Source organism: Trachypithecus francoisi, unplaced genomic scaffold (genome assembly GCF_009764315.1).
Source record: "Trachypithecus francoisi isolate TF-2019V2 unplaced genomic scaffold, Tfra_2.0 Lachesis_group20, whole genome shotgun sequence".
Classification (NCBI taxonomy): domain Eukaryota; kingdom Metazoa; phylum Chordata; class Mammalia; order Primates; family Cercopithecidae; genus Trachypithecus; species Trachypithecus francoisi.
In genome coordinates this window covers 12503579-12522975 of record NW_022681466.1, presented here as the reverse complement: position 1 = coordinate 12522975, position 19397 = coordinate 12503579, and the positions used below count along the sequence as shown (strand labels likewise).

At 57.3% G+C, this 19397-nt stretch overlaps 1 protein-coding gene across 5 annotated transcripts in view; it reads right to left on the bottom strand.

The window, feature by feature from the left end:
- Positions 1-19397, bottom strand: part of BAIAP2 (BAR/IMD domain containing adaptor protein 2) — a 79110-nt gene that overhangs the window by 46579 nt on the left and 13134 nt on the right. For all 5 annotated transcript variants that reach the window (XM_033182553.1, XM_033182551.1, XM_033182552.1 and 2 more), the window contains exons 2-3: positions 13099-13174; positions 9219-9305 (exon numbers count right to left, since the gene is read on the bottom strand). In XM_033182553.1, the coding sequence (XP_033038444.1) occupies positions 9219-9305; positions 13099-13174 (163 nt within the window). The remainder of the gene's footprint in view (positions 1-9218; positions 9306-13098; positions 13175-19397) is intronic.

The window sequence follows — 19397 nt, the reverse complement described above, 5'->3', positions numbered from 1 at the left end:
CCCCAGGCCCCAGCTCTCCCAGCGGGCACTGAGAACACCTGCCTCACTCTGGGCAACGAGGTGTGCACTGCAGCCAACAGCTACGGAAGGTTTCCAGGCCACACCTTAATTCAGTGACTCAGTGACCAAATCCAGCCCACAGTTTCAGGCAGGGACAACGCCGCCTGCCAGCTAACATCCTCATTCCGAGGCTGGCCCAACAGGGAGCTCCTGCCACTCTCCTGGGCACCCAGGGATGCCGGGCAGATGGCAGAGCACAGGCCCAGTGCACTTAGCAGGTACACACACGCCCTGTGATCACAAACAAGCATGCTGTGGGCACCAGCGGGTACACAGCGGCCTCTTCAAAGGACAAAAATACACCAGAGGCCTCCAGAGATGGGCAAGGGCTGAGCAAAACAGCCTGGCTCAGGTGTTCCGTGGCAGGGCCACAGAGCATTCAGACAAAAACACAACAGGCTCAGGGCCCCAGACAGACAGGCTGGACACGCGGCTCTGACCACACAGACGGGCAGGCTAGACATGCGGGTCTGACCATACAAGACAAACGCAGGCTGGACATGTGGGTCTGGCCACACGAAGTGCAGTGCTCTCTCCTGGGGAGGGCTGTGGTCCCGCTCACTGCAATGACAGCTCCCCTCACTAGAGACACGGCACCGTCCTCAAGAGCCGACAACGCTCTACAGGGTGATTCGACATTAGCCTCCCTACAAAGCCAGGCCAAAGGGCAGCTACGTGACCCTCTCTCCATACAGAGGGTTCTGGCAAACAGTGCTAGAGTCACCTGCCCAGGTGTGTACGCTGCACCAGGACCCCAGGTCACTGGGATTCTGGCCTGCTCCCCCCATCTGCCTCCCCCGTTGGCCAGCATACGCTCAGGCTCAGCCCAGCTCTGTGCACTCCAGCCTCGGGTGGGGGAGCCAGAGGGCCTGGGCCACAGGCGGCTGCCAGCAGCAAGGGGTGGAGGGGCATGCTCAGGAGTGCAGTCCCGGGGCAGTGCAAACCACAGCTGTCGGTGAGGCAGACTGGACAGCTAGCCCTCCACCCACAGAAAGAACCAGTGCCACGTCAACCCAGACACCCCTACGGCCCAGCGGCATGGGAAGCACCTGCCCTGCCCTCCGCCCTTAGGTCTCCACACCAGCCCCTGGTGGTGCCAGCCACCACAGAGGGGCCTGAAACAGAGGAGGAGGAGTCACTCACACATCTTAGCAAATTCCCCAGATTCCCGAGGCTCTCAGCTCAGGACCCTGGGCCCCTGCAAGGGGCCGGGACGTGCATAGCACTGCTTCTGTGACCAAGCTGGGCCCGCCCTCCCTCGGGTCACCTCTGCCAGGCTTGCTCCTGGGCCACAGGGACTGGCCTACGGGACTCAGATCCAGCTGGCCACTCCAATCTCCCCGAGCTGCCAGTCAACCCAAACACAAAACCCAAGAGGACCAGGAGCAGACGCCCCTGGGAAAAGTCTAACCCGATGCCCCTGGGAAAAGTCTAACCCGGGCACTGGGTCAGGGGCTGAGAGCGGCGGGCGTGCCCCGAAATTACACCTGCCGGAAAGCAGAAGCACCATGGTGGGGACTGGAAAACCAGTCAGCCAGCAGACAGCCGAGTGTGGGTGGCTGCCGGCTAGGGGATTAGAAGGGCTGTGAGAAGCTTCCGGAACTTGGAGCTGCCACTCCATTCCCTGACTAAGCACTTCCATATCAAAGCAAAGCCCTGAGAGTTAACTGCAGAAACTCTCTCACTGCAGGGAAAAACCACCTCTGACTGAAGACAGGAGGCCCTTCCCTCTGTGAGGTCTGTAGGCCACAAAGCCGGAGGCTGCCTCCCCAGCTGTGCACCATGCGGCCAGAGCCGCAGGCACAGAAAGACCCACGGCACCAAAGACGGGCTCTGACCCAGCCACTCCTCACTCCAGAAAGAGAGAGAACAAAGGGGCAGCCCCAGCTGCTCATTTAAAGCAAAAAAGGACTCTCTGGGATTTCAACCCCGGGCCAGGCTCTGGTTCAGAAGCACAAAAGCTCCCGCAGGCCAAGGCCGGCTCCCTGCTCCGGAGACCTGAGGCTCACTCAGAGCAGCACTCTTGGCTACAGTGACGGGGTGCCACCGGGACCCTCACTCGTCCCAGGAAGAACAGAGTGCAGGGCTCTGCAGGGAAAGGGGGGCGGGCAGCATCACCCACAGTGATTAGCCGGGGGTCAGTATGGCCGAATCCTCTGTCATCCTGATGGGGCTGAAAACACGACCTCCCCATGAGGGCCACATAGCCCGAGGCCACCTCCCCGGCTGTGGGTGGTGCCCAGCCAGAGCTGTGGGTACAGAGAGACCCACAGGACTAAAGGCAGACTGCCCTGGGAGTAGAGCAGGTGCCACATGGGAAAGAAAACATGGGAAGAACGGAAGAATGAAAGCGGGAAGGAATGAGGAAGGAGGGCAGCCAGGGTTGGCACCACTGCTTGCCTGGCAACTCTGGCCCCACACAGCCACAAGGCCACACCCAGAGAGGCCTGGGTGGGAGACCAGCAAAGAGAGGACAGGCTGGGGCCCTGCTCGGCCGGGTATCAAGACCAAATCACTGAAAAACACCTCCCGGCCAAGCAAGGGCTGGTCTGAGCCGAGCACCTCCACCCTAGCACAGACCAGTGCTCTGCCTCGCTGGGAGGGGCTCCACCCACTGATGGCCTGGCTCATTCCCAGACAGCAGGGACAGCACCTTCCATCCTCCTATCCTGGGGCAACAAGGACAGCTGGAAGAGAAGATGACCAGAAATGCGCAACGTCCCCGGGGCTGAAGAGGAAGAACAGGAAACAAACTCAACATCAAACCAAAAATAAGACTGTTGCAGGCCAGAGCGAGCCACCGCACGGTCACAGGGCTCAGCTCATCAAGAAGGCACACCCACACACACGCGCTTAATAACACAGCCTGCAAACACAGAAAGCAAAACCTACCAGAGCAACTGCGGAGGCCCCGGCCTGGCGAGTAAGACGCACGCCTCTTTCACTTATTGCACAACCGGCTGCCGCACAACCCCACGGGGCCTTGTGGGATTCATCCCGCAGGAGAGCTCAGCCTCAAGGCCCCTCGGAGCAGCTCATCTAGAAAAACTCACCGGGGGTAACTCAGTTACTCATCGAGGAGGACAAAGAAACTGCTACACGTATACGGAATATTCTACAGCAGTGAAAACGAATGTATCTGCGTGTGGTAAGAACACAGACGGACCTAAGACACAGAAAGGCAGGTTGTACAAATCCATCTGCCTGTGGCACCAAGCCTGGAATCTCAACAAGGCCCTGGGCTCCTCAAAGCCCTGCCTCCCCTCCCAGCCTCACCCCCTCCATAGCTCCAGACCGTTCATATTTCTGCAAAAGCCTCTTGATTCTGTCCACCTCACACCTCACACATTTGGACACACCCTTTTCCCCTCTCCTTCACCCCTCCTCTTAACCCCCGCAGTCCTCCTTGCCCAGGTCCCTGCTCCTGTGGCCCCCAGAGGCTGCACACCACTCCCAATCATGGGGTGATGCTGTTGATGAGCCTCTCAGGACCTGCCACCACCGGAACGATACTGTCAGGAAATTCCTAACACCCCGGCACAAACATCTCCAGAGCCTGCGGTGGGAGGGAAAAGTAACGCTCACATAAAATCAGCACCAAGATGGCCCTGAACACAGCAGTGGCGGGAGCTGGAAGAGGACGGTGTGAGGCCCTCAGACTCTGAACACGGGGCATCTCCCTCCCCCAACTCCAAACCAGTGAAGGCACCAGCGCCAGGCAGACAATGGCAGACACACACTGGCTCAAATGCATTCCCCATTCACCTACTCAGAAACCTAACAACAAAAAAGAAAGAAAGAAGGAAAAAGATGATTCCCCGAATGGTGGGAGTACAGGAAAAGAAAAGACACAGGACCCAGAGAACACGGGGCTCTGACCCGGGAGGAAAAGCTGCCTCAGCCCAGCAGCCCAGGAGGGAGCAGGGCGGCTCCAAAAGGAGAAGAGACAGAGAGACTGGCCTCCCCGCCAACAGCAGAGCCAGCGCAAGGGTGTGGCTGAGGCTTTGGGGAGAAATTCGTGACAGTGCATTGAAAACAAAGCGAACCAAGAAGCGAGTCCATTATGAACTCCAGAAAAGCAAAGGCGTCATAATAAATACCACAGAGCCATAATAACAAAATTCCATGAACTGCAATACCAAAAAAACTGTAATACCAAGAAAAAAAAAATCAGTCCATTGGACTTCATTAAAATTAAATACTTTTGTTCTAAAAACACTATTACAGAGCTGGGTGCAGTGGCTCACGCCTATATAATCCCAGCACTTTGGGAGGCTAAGGCAGGAGGATCACTTGAGGTCAGGAGTTCGAGAACAGCCTGGACAACACGGTGAAACACCGTCTCTACTAAAAATACAAAAATTAGTCGGGCGTGGTGGTGGGTGCCTGTAATCCCAGCTACTTAGGAGGCTGAGGCAGGAGAATTGCTTGAACCTGGGAGGCAGAGGTTGCAGTGAGCCGAGATCGCACCACTGCATACCAGCCTGGGTGACAGAGTGAGATTTGCTCTCAAAAAAACTAAAACCACTATTACAAAAAGGAAAGGCCCACCAGACTGGAATCAAATATGTGCAAAATAGATTCCTGGCAAGGGACTTCCATCTAGAGTATACAGAGGACTTTCATAACTAAAGACGACAAAAACCCAAGTGGAACAAAGGGGGAAGATTCTAACACACACTTCACCAAGAGAGATGAACAAAACACAAAAAGATGCTCCACGACATCAGTTAACGAAGGAAATGCAAACTTGGGAATGCCCCAAACTAAAAACACCCAGGTGTCCGTCAACAGGTGAGGGTACGACCGAACCGTGGCACTTTCGCACAACAGGACCTGCAAGCTATGAACTGCAACAAACTCCTGACGTGTGCCGCAGCAACGCGGCTCAGAATCACCACACACACCCGAGGAAGCCGGACAAAAAAAGAAGACACGCCGTATGGTTCCATTTATGTAAAACTCTAGCAAATGCACACTAAATTACAATGACAGAAAGCGGATCAGCGGTTGCTTGGAGATGGGGGGGGGCCCAAGGACTCTGGGAGAGACAGACAAGTTCACTGTGGTGATTATGGCCACAGCTTCGCAGGTATACACACGTCAAAACTCATCACACTGGACACTCAGACACCTCAATGAAGTTGTACAGTCATCATAATACAGTGTCTGCCTTAGCCATGAAAAGAATTAATATCATCTGATAACACCGTACGTGAGTTTAAACAAATATTGTGATAATTATACTGGGTGGGGCAAGGGACAGCATAAAAAGGCTAAGTCCATATCTTTCGTAGTAAGAATCCGTTTGATGATGTCTAAAGTTTTTTTTTTTTTGAGACAGAGTCTCGCTCTGTCACCTAGGCTGAAGTGCAATGGCACGATCTTAGCTCACTGCAACCTCTGTCTCCCAGGTTCAAGCAATTCTCCTGTCTCAGCCTCCCTAATAGCTGGGATTACAGGCGTGTGCCATCACGCCCGGCTAATTTTTTGTATTTTAGTAGAGACGGGGTGTCCCCATGTTGCCCAGGCTGGTCTCGAACTCCTGAGCTCAGGCAATCCACTTGCCTCGGCCTCCCAAAGTGCTAGGATTACAGACGTGAGCCACCATGCCTGGCCCTGTCTAAACTTTTAAAGAGGGGGGCGGGGAGGGGGAGCGGTGGGGGGTGACGGAGAGGAGAGGGAGGAGGGGGAGGGGAGGAGGGGGAGAAGGGGAAGGGGGAGGGGAGGAGGGGGAGGGAGGGAGGGGGAGGGGAGGAGGGGGAGGAGGGGGAGGAGGGGAGGAGGGGGAGGGGGAGGGGAGAGGGGGGAGGGGAGGAGGGGGAGGGGAGGAGGGGGAGGGGAGGGGGGGAGGGGAGGAGGGGGAGGAGAGGAGGGGGAGAGGAGGAGGGGGAGGAGAGGGGGGAGGGGAGGGGGGGAAGGGAGGAGGGGGAGGGGAGGAGGGGGAGGGGAGGGGGAGGGGAGGAGGGGGAGGGGAGGGGGAGGGGAGGAGGGGGAGGGGAGGAGGGGGAGGGGGAGGGGAGGAGGGGGAGGGGGAGGGGGAGGGGAGGAGGGGAGTGGCATAAACCTGCCCTCTTAAACACGCAGCCGAGGGAACTGCCTCTGCACAGCAGGACTTGGGCACCCTAGGAGGGTGGGAAGGGGCCAACTTCGTTTCCAACACGGATGTGTTGCTTTCATAAAAACTCAACTCCCAGCCATCTGACCCGGCAATTCCAGTTTTGGTGCATGCACAGGAGAGAGGAAAACAGGCTCACAGCTGCTGGAAGGTGACAGCAACCCCAGATAAATGAAATGGGTCCGCCCATGCAATGGGTCATTGTTCAGCCACAAACAGGAATAAGGTCCTGACACGGGCTATATAGCACAGATGGACGGTAAACACGTGCTCAGGGAAAAGGGTCAGACACAGAAGGTCACACACTGTATGCCTCCATTAATATGGAATGTCCAGAACGGGCCAGTCCAGAGAGAGACGCAGTGGCATGGCTGCCACGGGCTGGGAGCATGGGGATGAGGGAGGGACTGCTTAAGGGGTACGGGGTTTCTTTTGGGGGTGCTAAAAACGCTTTGCGGTGATAAAAATGCTTTGGAGTTAGGGGTAATAGTTGCACACTGCAAATACACTAAGCCACAGAACTGTACACTCTAATGGAGTAACGGTATGGCATGTGAACTGTGTCAATAAAGCTGTTACCAGGAAAAAACCTGACTCCCAGAGCAAGGTGGGCATGTGGCTGGCCCTCTGCAGATGCACAGCGGGGCTCCACGCTCCAGGAAGAGCCCTGGGAGAGATTCCAAAAGGCCACAGGTAGACGGACGCTCCCTGATGCAAGTAAGAGCCCTCATGTCTCCCTCTCTCCTGAAGCTTCCCTTCTCCTCCTCGTGCCCATGTGGGCTCAGCACCTTCTTGTAGTAAACCACCAGGGACTCTGCCAACAGGAAGTTCTGGAATCCCACCGTTTTGGACACACCCACCCCTCACTGTGGGCCACAAAGGCCTGGAGTTCCCCACAGGCAGACCCCCATGCGACCAAGGGAGGAAGGCATCTGGTCCTCTAGCTCATCTCCCAACAAACGGTTAATTACTGTAAGACAATGACTCAGCCAGGAGCGGTGGCTCACGCCTATAATCCCAGCACTCTAGGAGGCTGAGGTGGGAGGATCACTTGAGCTCAGGAGCTTAAGACCAGCCTAGGCAACATACTGAGACCTTATCTCTAAAAAAAATTAAAAATAAAAAAGTAGCTGGGTGTGGTGGCGCACGTCTGTGGTCCCAGCTACTAGGGAGGCTGAGGCAGGAGGATCACTTGAGCCCGTAAGTTCAAGGCCACAGTGAGCTGTGATCATGCTACTGCATTCCAGCCTGGGCGACAGAGCAAGACCCTGTCTCTAAAGAAAAAGAAAACGCCCCTTTCACAGACACCCACTGCTTCTGCCCTTCTCCAAACCCTGAAGACCTGGGCTGCTGCCCAGGAGCTCCAGAACAGACTGCTGTTGCTTGCACTGGAGTCTCGGCCTCCACCACCTTAACACCATGCATCTCACACCTCACCCTCCAGGCTGAGTCTGTGGAGGCCCGGCAACCCCGCCTAGAGTGCCTCCTCCTCTCCTCCCCAGTCTGTCAACACAGCAGTGCCTCAAGAAACTCCCAGGGCTGGCACGGTGGCTCACGCCTGTAATCCCAGCACTGTGGGAAGCCAAGGCAGGAGGATCACAAGGTCAGGAGTTCAAGACCAGCCTGGCCAAGATGGTGAAATCGCGTCTCTACTAAAAATAAGAAAAACTTAGCTGGGCGTTGTGGCAGGCACCTGTAGTCCCAATGGCTCAGGAGGCTGAGGCAGGAGAATCGCTTGAACTCAGGGTGCGGAAATTGCAGTGAGCTGAGATCGTGCCACTGCACTCCAGCCTGGGTGACAGAGCGAGACTCCATTTCAAAAAAAAGAAAAAAGAAAGAAAAGAAAAGAAAAGAAAAAACTCCCAGGAATCACCCGACCTGCCGCAAGCATCCCAGCGGGTCCTGCCCAGGGCATGGCATGGCGAGGGGAGGGGCTCCAATGAGGGGCCGCGGGGCTGCTAAGCACAGCAGGACGTCGAGAGCGAACTGGAGAGAACGGAGCTTGGGCAGGCAAAGCCGGTTCCCGGGTTCCTGGCCCCACAGCCTCAGCATTAGGGAGACGGAGCCTCTTCTGGGAGCTGGAATTGACACAGAGTAACCCAGGACCCCCAACCCACCGCCTGCGACACATCCAGGGCCTCTGTCAGTCAAGGGGGCTATCAGTCCCCAAAAAGAAAAGTAGAAAAAAGGGACCAGGGCCAGTCCCACCGACACTTCCCCATCCGAGGGTCTCCAGACCTGCAGACCACCTCCCAGATCGGCGGCCACGGGGAGGTAATTAAGAGCGAGCGCGGCCTGTCCTCTGTGACCAGAGGGAAGAGGAATCCAAGTGGTTTCTAAAGCAACTCAGGCTTCCTCGTGCATTGAGGAAGCTCTGGGAGCAGCAAGTCAGCACAGGCACAGCCGGCCTGGGGTCTCCCAGGTGGGCAGAGGAGACCTCAGCACCACCCCTCAGCACCACCCAGCTAGGTGAGGGGACTGTGGAAGCATGGACGCCGCCTCAGCCACGCCTGCAGCACCACCACGCGGGCCCTGACTTTCCAGGTTTTGCCCTGTGTCCCTTGACATAGACGTCATAGGAGCCATCACAGAAAATTTGCTAAACATAGACAAAGCGTCAATAACATAACCTGCCAGTCAGCCAGCAGACACGTTGCTGGTGTGTCTTCCTCAGGGCCACACCGCACGTGGGCTTGCATCCTTTTTCACTCATTTTAATAGCAGGAATGAATTCCCACGCCATCTAATCCCATCATCCAACCACACAGACCCCGGTGTCAGCCGCTCCAATTTGCCAGGAGCACCTTTAAACATGGGTTTGCCTGCTCGTCCTCACCCTAAGCTGCACGCCTCAGGGGACGGGACCCACCGCCCACTTTCAGCAGGATGTACCCCTCAAGGCAGCTCCCAGGGTGACTGTCATTAAAATATTTTCCCATTTGACAGGCAAAACCTGATCTCAAATCAAAAAGCGGCTAGACACAGGATAGGGCCCCAGAGCTGCCTGAGGACATCAGGCGACTGCCAGGCGGGGTCTCACCGAGTTCTTTGGAGCCCTGGCTCTCGCTGGCCAGCTCCCCCATCTTCACCAGGGCATCAAAGTAGCCTTTGGCTGCGTACGTCACACCTGGGAGAGAAAAAAGGGAGCAGTTATTTCCTCCATGAGGCACAGACAAGACTCTTCCCCAGCAAAAACATGGCAGTCTTGGCACGCACAGGCCAGCCCCGTCTCCTGCCCAGACAAGCTGGGAGAACATTTGGCTTGCTGTGATTTCTGGGTTGGACAGAACCCATCTCTTGTTGATATTCTTGTTTCACCCCAATCATGAGAGCTCCCTTGGCTCGTAAGAACATAGCTTACCGGTTCAGGCCCTGGGCTACTCAAGTCAGATTGCAGAGTGCTGATTCCTATCACGTGCTACCAGGCGGGGAGGGGGGCGGGCGGGGAGTGTTGCACTAACTAAGTGTATTTCGTGAGACAAAGAACCAACCCCGGGCAAGGAAACTGCAGAGCTGGGCAGTAGGAAGCCATTTCCCCACAGATCCCCAAGCCGAGCCTGGAGTGGGAGAACTATTTCCCATCGCTTCAGTCTCAAACCAGGACGCCCACCTGGGAGTAGATCACAGCTGATCAAAGAAGGCTAAAAGCATCACTTGGTATTGCCACCGCCTGAGGGGCCTCCCATCAACTCCAAGGCAGAGCCTGATCTAATCAGAAGTGGGCGTGAAGGGCTCGGGCTTGCTGAACTCCTCCCCAGCCACAGGGGTGGAGCAGGCTCCTGGAAGAGCCTGGGCTTCCTCCTCAGGGACTCCAGGGAGCGCCTGGTAAACTCCTCCACCTGACAAGGAGCCCCACCCCGACCTCCAGGCTGCAGAAAGGGCGAGGCACGGCCCTGGAGAGCAGCGTAATTACAATTTCTAATCCGTTTTCTACACAACCCACTTAGGCGCCTATAACTGGGCACTTCATCAGATTTTATTTATGTACTTTTCAATTCAGCACGCACAATTTGTTCCGCAGCACAAGACCACATCTGCAGAGGAATGAAGGGCTGTGCCTCGGGGGAGGTGGGCTGCCTCCAATAAAAGAAAAACGAAACAGCAGAAGTGAGACTCCAGGGCTAGGGCTGTGGCTGTGGCTAAGGTGGCCGTGCTGCCTGGATGGCTCAGCTCATTCCTGCGAGGCCATCAAGAAAAACAGGAGGAGGAAGTAAAGCTCTAAGTCTCCACACTCAGCCCTGCCGCCCTCATGAGGAACCAAACAGGAGCGGGAAGGCTCGGAAGGAACCCACGCCTTGGTGGCATCAAAGGGCTGAAGTGCCTGCTCACCCAGAGGAGGGGAGCACAGGCCCTGGCCCCCACCGCAACCCACCGACAGCGGCATCCACACCACTTCCCTGTGTGCGGACGACAGGGAAGAAACCCACACCTCGGACAGCCACGTGAGGACTATGAAAGACTCTACCATAGATGAGCACCAAGTGTCCTACGGACAAGTGGCTCTGGGAAAAGGAAGCCATCATCAGTCTGCAATGTGCAAGACCAGCCCCCCCCTCTCCAGGGATGGGATCATCTGGACTCTGGGTTCCCATCGTAATGCCCAAGATTCAGACCCAGCTGGGAAGAGATGAACAACTGGCCTCATTCACAGGGCAGGGAACTTGGCTGGGCCTGGAGAATCTGGACATCGTGTGCCGTGCCTGGAGATCATGGGATCACCACGGTTGGAAGCCCTCTGCACCCGCCTCGAGCCAGGCCTCAGCCTTCCTACTCTGACTCAGGAGCCTCTTCCCTGCATCAACATTTCAGACCAGAGGCAAAGGCAGCTCTCCCCGGGACCCCCACGAAGCTGCCCAACAACCGGGCTGCACCGCAGGGGACCAAACCAGGTGCAACTTCCCCCAGGAGGCCACGCCAGCCCTCAGAGCGGCCACAGGCTCTGCTGCCGACCTCCACTACCTGGTCCAAGAGGCTCCCGGCTGGGGGACAGGGTCACTACCATAGCCCAAGGATCTCCACCGTCATTAAAACCCTGCCTCAGGCCAGGCTCACGTCTGTAATCCCAGCACTTTGGGAGGCTGAGGCGGGCAGATCATGAGGTCAGGAGATTGAGACCATCCTGGCTAACATGGTGAAACCCCGTCTCTACTAAAACTACAAAAAAATTAGCCAGGCGTGGTGGCCGGCGCCTGTAGTCCCAGCTACTGGGGAGGCTGAGTCAGGAGAATGGCATGAACCCGGGAGGCGGAACTTGCAGTGAGCCGAGATCGCGCCACTGCACTCCAGCCTGGGGGACAGAGCGAGACTGCATCTTAAAAACAACAACAACAAAAACAAACAAACAAACAAAAACACCCTGCAGACTTCTGCTAGAGGAAAGACTCTCCTTAAGACAATTTTGATGAGCAGGTCCCTCGGGCTGCAACCCCGGGACGGGGGCTGTAGAGGAGGGGCAGGATGGAGAGAAACAAGGCTGTTCCTGGGGCAGCCATGGGGGCCCCTGCAGGGTGCCGGGTGCAAGCAGAGGTGGCCCAAGGGAGCTCCCTGTCCCCTTCATGCCCACAAAGAAACATGAAGGCCACCCCCCACTAGATGTGGCAGACAGACACAACTGGTCCACCTTGGGAGCTGAGAAGGAGGGCAGTGCCAGAGACAGGCCTTCTGCCAGGTGCTCGGTTGGGGTACTTTTGTCCTCAGATGACAATGGAGTAAAGGTGGTTAAAAAAAAAAGGCCAGGTGCGGTGGCCCAAGCCTGTAATCTCAGCACTTTGGGAGGCCGAGACAGGCGGATCACGAGGTCAGGAGATCGAGACCATCCTGGCTAACACGGTGAAACCCCATCTCTACTAAAAAAAAAATACAAGAAACTAGCCGGGCGAGGTGGCGGGCGCCTGTAGTCCCAGCTACTCGGGAGGCTGAGGCAGGAGAATGACGTGAACCCGGGAGGCGGAGCTCGCCGTGAGCTGAGATCCGGCCACTGCGGTCCAGCCTGGGCAACAGAGCGAGACTCCGTCTCAAAAAAAAAAAAAAGAGGGCTGACCCACTCCTGCCCCCTCCTTGCCACCTCTAACCTGGCACCAAAACTGGACAACCAACTCCACCCAGCCCATGGGTGCTGCGACACCAGGAAGCCGTGGAGGAGCCGGGGGCGGCTGGTGGAGATGCGGTGCGTGACCTGGAAAACATGATCTCCTCCCTGCTAGGGGATGTGGACTTTGCCTATGAAGATGCTGTAGTTACAGGGACAGACACGGTAGAGGACACAGGGGGACCGGGGTCACTGCCCAAGAACAACAGGTCCCCATCCATGGCCAGACTCAGCCATGAGCACCTGCGGGGCCAACAGGGCAGGTGAGAAGGGCATCTGGGGACAAGGAAGCCACTCTCCACCAGGACGGAAACAGGCAGGTGCACCCAAGACCCCGCGGCGGAGCGCCTGGGCGGGGTGGGGGTGGTGGTCAGCGTCTCAGGGAGACAGTGGGAAGAATGGAATGGCCCTGCAGCCACCAGCCCCCCACACCCTCTGTCCTGGCTCTTTGTGAGAAGGGGCTGCAGGGTGTTCACTCACCAGAGAGATGCCACAGGTCCCAAACCCAAAGCTGCTGCAGTTACCAACAGCTTCCTCCCAGCCCTGATCCCACAGTTTCTACATGATTCTGAGGGACTGATAACCACACCCCTCCCATCTCTAGATGCCACGGGACACGAGCAGCCCGCACAGGCAGGGGCATGCTGCCACGGTGACAGCAGACACAGTCCAGAGTGCATGGGCTACACCTTCACTCAGAGCCGCTGTCCGGTTTTGTTGCTGGAACAAAAGACCACCTTTCGCTCCTGACCAGGCCCCACAGGCTGTGCCCAAGTCCATCTGCCAGCTCAGGAAGCAGCTGCCACCCCACAGGGCCAGGGCGCAGTTCTACCTGCCAGCGCCTTCTCGTAATTCTTCCCCATGGCGATGAAGTTCCGGAGGCTAGGGTTGAACTGCTCCATGATGGTCTGGAAGAAAGCAGAGAAGAAACAGCATTACTGGCAGAGGTCACCCTGGTGACTCCGAAGGGTCCAAACACAGAGGTGCCAGGCACCCCTCCCAGGGGTTGAGACCACAAATGCTCAAGGTAGGCTTCTCAAGTTCAAATCCCAGCCATGCCCCTGATCAATGTCCTTGGGAAAATGACCTTCCTGAGCCTCCGTTTTCACATCTGTACGAAAGGGATGAGAAGAAACCCTGCCGCAGGACTGTTTGCGGACTGAAGCAGCGCATTTGCACGGTGCAGCAGGCAGAATACAACTGGCGCTCAGACGTGCTGCCGCCGAGGGGCCGTTCCCATTAGCGCGGCTGAGTCAGCCCAGAAGAGCCTCCACCGGCCACACACAGTCACTCACCGACGTGGCGCCCCCCCCCCCCACTAAAATCCTACTCAGCACATCAATTACCAAACATCAGCTCTGATTAGCGCCATTGCAGCCTGATCTGCAAATGCCACGCTATGAATAATCCAACGGCTCTGGGTCTGTTTGCCCGACGGACGGGCATCTCGGTGCCAAGATCAGCAGTTCTTAGACTCAAGAAATTAGATTTTCACTGTGAAGGCCAAATAAATGTTTTAATTACAAGGCATAAAAACAGGCACACACAGACAACAGCCAAATGAGAATTCTACCAACATAACACACACTGTCAACAGCCAACCGCCGCCAGCAAGGGCCGGGGAGCAGCTCCAACAGAAACCCTGGCGCAGCCGCCTCCCGTGTCTTCCGGTCCCTTGTTATGATGTGATCCTGATCTTTCCTGAGGATCACAGGAAGGGAAGCCACCCAGCCCTGTCACACACAAGCAGAAGGCTGTGGGGCCCCACCCACCCAGCCCCAACCTGTGGGCTAGAGGGTGGGGAGGGAAGGGCAACTCCATCCCCCACCCCCTCTCCCAGCACCTGGCCTCAGCCTCCGGAGCCAACAGGGCAGATAAACAGGGCATTTAGGGACAAGGAAGCCACTCCCTACCACGGGATCTGGCTCCAGAAAACCCGCTATTTCACGTGTCTTCCACTGCCTGCCCTGAGCTACGGCCAGGGTGTGCGTTCTCGGGGAACGAGGCCCCCAGTTCTGCGCTACACCAGGGCTTGCAGCAGACCGGGTACACCTCAGTCCTGCCTGTGCTGGAACCTCCAGTGGTAAAGCCACCCGGCCAAGTCCCAGGGCAGGTGCCCCTTCCTTCCTGGATGCAGCAAGAGTGAGGGCACCTTAGCGTGCTAGCCCAGAGCCCACGTGCACAGGGGTGGGGGATGCAGCAGCCACCCAGCCGCAAAGTCCTGTTCTCACAGAGCCAGCATCTACCGAGGGAAGGCAGGACTAGCAGGGCCAGCACTTCCGCAGAAGTGGGACAGGCGTGCTCGGCGAGACGTGGAAGGCAGGCAGGGAAGCACTTGCCATGCCAGAGAGCAGTGGGCAGACCAGAGCAGGGCAAAGGCTCCGAGGCAGGGCCCGTGGTGAGTTCCTGGGAAAGTAGGACCCGACGTGGGGGTGGAGGGGGCCCAGGGGAGGCAGGAAGAGGAGGAGGTGGGTGCAGTGGGATACACCCTGAGGCCAGGCTGCATGAAGCTAAGGAGGGTCTGAGCAGAGCGATGGACTAGCCACCTTTAAAAGATCCCACTGGGTTGCTGAGTCGGATGCGGTGGCTCACACCTGTAATCCCAGCACTTTGGGAGGCAGAGGCAGGAAGATCACTTGAGCCCAGGCATTCAAGACCAGCCTGGGCGACATGGTGAGACCCCATCTCTACAAAAAAATTTAAAAATTAGCTGGGTGTGGTGGTGCACGCCTGTAGTCCCAGCTACTCAGGAGGCTGAGGTGTGAGGACTGCTTAAGCCTGGAAAGTCAAAGCTGCAGTGAACTGCAACTGTGCCATTGCACTCCAGCCTGGATGACAGAGGGAGACCCTGTCTCTAAAAAAAAAATAAAACCGGCCGGGCGCGGTGGCTCACGACCGTAATCCCAGCACTTTGGGAGGCCAAGACAGGTGGATCACGAGGTCAGGAGATCGACACCATCCTGGCCAACATGGTGAAACCCCGTTTCTACTAAAAATACAAAAATTAGCTGGGCGTGGTGGCAGATGCCTATAATCCCAGCTACTTGGAAGGCTGAGGCAGGAGAATCGCTTGAACCTGGGAGGTGGAGGTTGCAGTGAACAGAGATCGCGCCACTGAACTCCAGCCTGGCAACACAGTGAGACTCCATCTCAAAAACATAAATAAAAATTAAAAAAAAAAACAAAAACAAAAAAACCAGAAGAGATCCCTCTCGCTGCTCAGGGGAGACTAGATTTTAGCCAAGGGCCCTAGCATATGCCGGGAGACCCACTGGACGCTCTGGGATGTCAGAGAAGAGAGGCATGTACCACGCAGGCCTCTGTTCTAGGGGCAGGGATGCTGCAGCACGGCAGGCTCAGCACTGAACTAAATACTTAGCAATGATCCAGGAACCTGGACACTTTAACTCCCAAGAGCGCCTGGGAGCCGGGGCAGGGAGGCCACACAGGGAGTAGGGTGAGATGGGTCTGGTGCCCAGGAGAACGTGAGCCAGAGACGACGCCTGAGAGTTACCAGCAGAAAGAATGCTGGGGCCTGGAGCGCTCTCGGTAGCCTGGTTCAAACTGACCAAGCAGACCGGGACTGACGGTCGGGAAATGCTGCTGGATGCGTGTTTATTGTAATGAACTCAAGCCGAAGGGAGCATCAGCCAAGTGAGATGGATGTGGCCGATTCTAGTGTTCTGGTGTGTGTGTGCTCATGTCTGCATGCACATCTGTGTGCATGTGTGTGCATAGACACATGCATGTGTGCACGTGTGTTCATGTGTGCATGTACACATTTGTGAGTGTGTGTGGGCTGAGATGCAGCATCAAGCATGTTTCTCACCCTATGTGACACAGGTGTGAAAACACTACCACAGAAGGTGGGCATGCCAGAGCAGACCCCTCGCTCACAAAAGCCTCACGTGCTTGGCTTCAGGACCATGACCCCCACAGACCCCCGGGGCAGAAGAGGCGGCTCAACCTGAGCCCTGGGAGCTCCACTAACATCCTGAGCAACAGGAGAAACAGGCCAGGAGCCACCCAGGGCCAACCACGGTGGGTCAGCACGGCAGCCATGCCCACTGCGTGACGCACAGGGCAGCCCCAAGGTTTCGCTTCCTTAGTGCAGCAGCTGAGCTCACACGGAAGGAATGCAGGAGAGAATGGGCAGGGAACATCCACCAGACCACCTGGGCATGGCCCTGCCTCCATCTGCAAGAGAGGGGCGGTGACCAGGACACACAGGTGCTGCTGTCCTGGCCCGAAGGCAATGGCAGAGGCATCAATTCCACTGAGCCGACATTGTTAGGGGGGACACCCCTTCCCAGGCGGAAGGGCCAGTTCCTCCTCCATCTGCATCCAGCCTCTGGGCCAGAAGAGAGGCTTCTGTGGAGCCCTGCCTCAGGCACACACAGCAGGTATCACCCACCCTCCTCCGGGTTCCTCCCTCTCCCGGGAACCACAGGAGGAGCCCAGTGGCCCATGAAGAGCCCAGCCCCTCTGCTGGGAGACCATCTCCGGTCAGGCGTCTGGTCAGGCGCCTCTCTGAGCCCTCTAACGAGTCCATCCATCATCCTAGAGCTCAGGCAGGGGCCATCCTGACCCAGTGGGCCTGTGTGGAGGTGCCTAGCCTGAGCACAGCCCACTGTGGGGCATACACTCCAGTCCCACCTCCACTTCCACTTCTGACTCCCCTAACTAGGCCAAGGTCCTGGTCCGGGGGCCCATAACCAACAGGGGTTCTGCAGTGTCCGGGGGTCCCGGGGTGGGGGCCGGGGAGCCAGTGACAGGCAGCTCCAGCTCCTCCGGAACGAACATCAACAGCGGCGGCCCCAGGTGGAAAGAACTCAGCCACACCAACGCGGCTTTTCCAAGTCACGGAGCGAGTGTATCTTTTTGCAGGATGCCACCAGGAAGGAGCTGAGCTCAGACACCCTGACGCCCTGACAGTGCTGGTTGGGGCGGGGAGGTCTGTGGGCTTTAAAAGGGGAAGGGAGCTTGTTTCTTACCAACACCAAAGGGCTGCAAACACAGAAAAGCCTAGGCCGGGAGGGAGAAACTGCACAAGAAAATAACCTCAAGCCCTCAGAGGGGCTACCCCCACACGGCAGGTCTGAAGTGAGTTTAAAGCCCAGCTGTCCACACTGAGGGCGCTCAGAGACACGTCATGCCATCCTCAAGACCACAACAAAACTAAGAGGCTCCTGGGGGCTACGGGCACAGAGAGAGCTGTGCAGGGGTTCTGTGACCCCGTCCCCCGCCAGGACAGAAATCCTACACCATGAGCAACCATCACACTGTCCTCAAACTCTAGGACCTGTGCGGCCGGCGCAAACGCAGCGCAGCGCATGCAGAGCTCTGCTGTGCCCTGGTGACCACGCGCTGGCTCCCCGGGGAGTGTTCTGGGCTGGCAGGGACTTCCAGTTACCCTGTTTGTTTATTCACTATTGACCAGGGAACACCTTTCCCACCCCGGGGAGGGATCCTGGGCGGGCCTGCCCACAAGGGGCTCCCACACACGCCATGGAGGGCTTCCCCTCATAGGACCCATGCCGCGAAACGCCAGGTGAGGAGGAGTCCCTGCCCAGGGCTGTCCGCATGCTTGGCTGCCCTCCTGTTGGGAGGCCCATAGAGATGGATGTCCCAGTGGCCCTGGAGTCGCATGAAATCCAGGCCTTGACCACAGCAGGGACCCCAGCTGTCCCTACTACAGCCCCCAGGGACCCCGGCTATGCATTTCAGAAGGTACAAATGGGAGGGCCGTGTCCACCAGTTAGAGGTGGCCGCCAGAGAACGTCGACGAACCCAGGGAGCCCTTTTGCTGGCAAGCTGCCGGACACTGCTGGCCAGCCTGGAGACTGTGGCCATTGTGACTCAGTGCTGTGAATAAAACCTCCGTCATCTCCACCTCCTCCCAACTTGGGCGACAAAGGAGAGCGGCCAATATATGCATAGAAAGGAGCTCTGTCAAAGGACTTTGCTCTCCTGCCCACTTCTGGGCCGTGCTGGGGTCCACCTTCCACCTGCTCAGGAATTCTCTTTACTCCTTGGCTCTCCCTCCTGTGACACCACCTCTCCAGTGCTTTCCTGGCAGGGCGGCCACAAACAAAAGCAGTCTCTCTGTGGACAGAGAGTGTCCCCCACCTCCCTCCAGCCCCTCAAGGCAGATGCCAGGGTGGGCATGTATGGCCACACCCCTAGGGCCTGTGTGCATATGAAGCCATACACATGCACATATACCTGTGTGTGTGCTGAGGCCACGTACTGCACGTGTTTACCTGTGCATGTACACTCACGTGTGTGCTGGACGCACGTGGACCCGTGTGTGTGCTGCAGGCATGAGCTGGACCCATGTGTGCGCTGTGGCCATGAGCTGCATGCTTACCTGTGCATGTACACTCACGCGTGTGCTGGACGCATGTAGACCCCTGTGTGTGCTGCCTGTGTCTGTGTGTAGCCAAGCAGAGCTGTGTTTTCTATCTACTCAGAAGAACAAGCAGAGAAAAAGTCAATGCTGGGACCTTCCCTAGCTGCCTTAGACCCTCATCACCCTAATCCTCACCCAGCCCCTCCATGAGAGTCCCTGTCCCATCTTACACATGGACAAAATGAAAGTGAGGCTCAGGAAGGCAGGGGCCAGCCCACTAGCTCTTGGAGGAGCCCAGAGTCCTGGCCTCAACCCTGCTGACCACACACCCAGCCTGGTCCCTCTCCCCCAATCGCTCCTGGTATTGTACCCGACATGCTCCCCGAGGCCACATTCCAGTAATATCAGGAAAAACGGTGACTCAATCCGCCTGGCCTCCCCAGGAGGGCCAATGCCCACGGCGGCTTACTGTTGTGGGGAGGGGCCCTGCCCACCCACTCCCTCATCCACGGACTGGCACAGTTCCTGAGGGGCCAGGCTGCTGTTGCCCACTGGACCACTGCCCTCACTTCCACCTCTGTTCCAACAGGCAGAAGCCGGTGCCAGCTGCAGGGCCAGCAGCGCCAGAGGGGCTTCCCCCAGCCCACTGTGCCACCACGGCCACAACATAAGGGCCCCACACACAGACACGGACCTCACCGCACCCACGGCTCTGGTCCATGTAGGCTTGGTGGGACCCTGCCTAGGAAGCCAGGCTCCAGGGAAGGGAACACGGGACA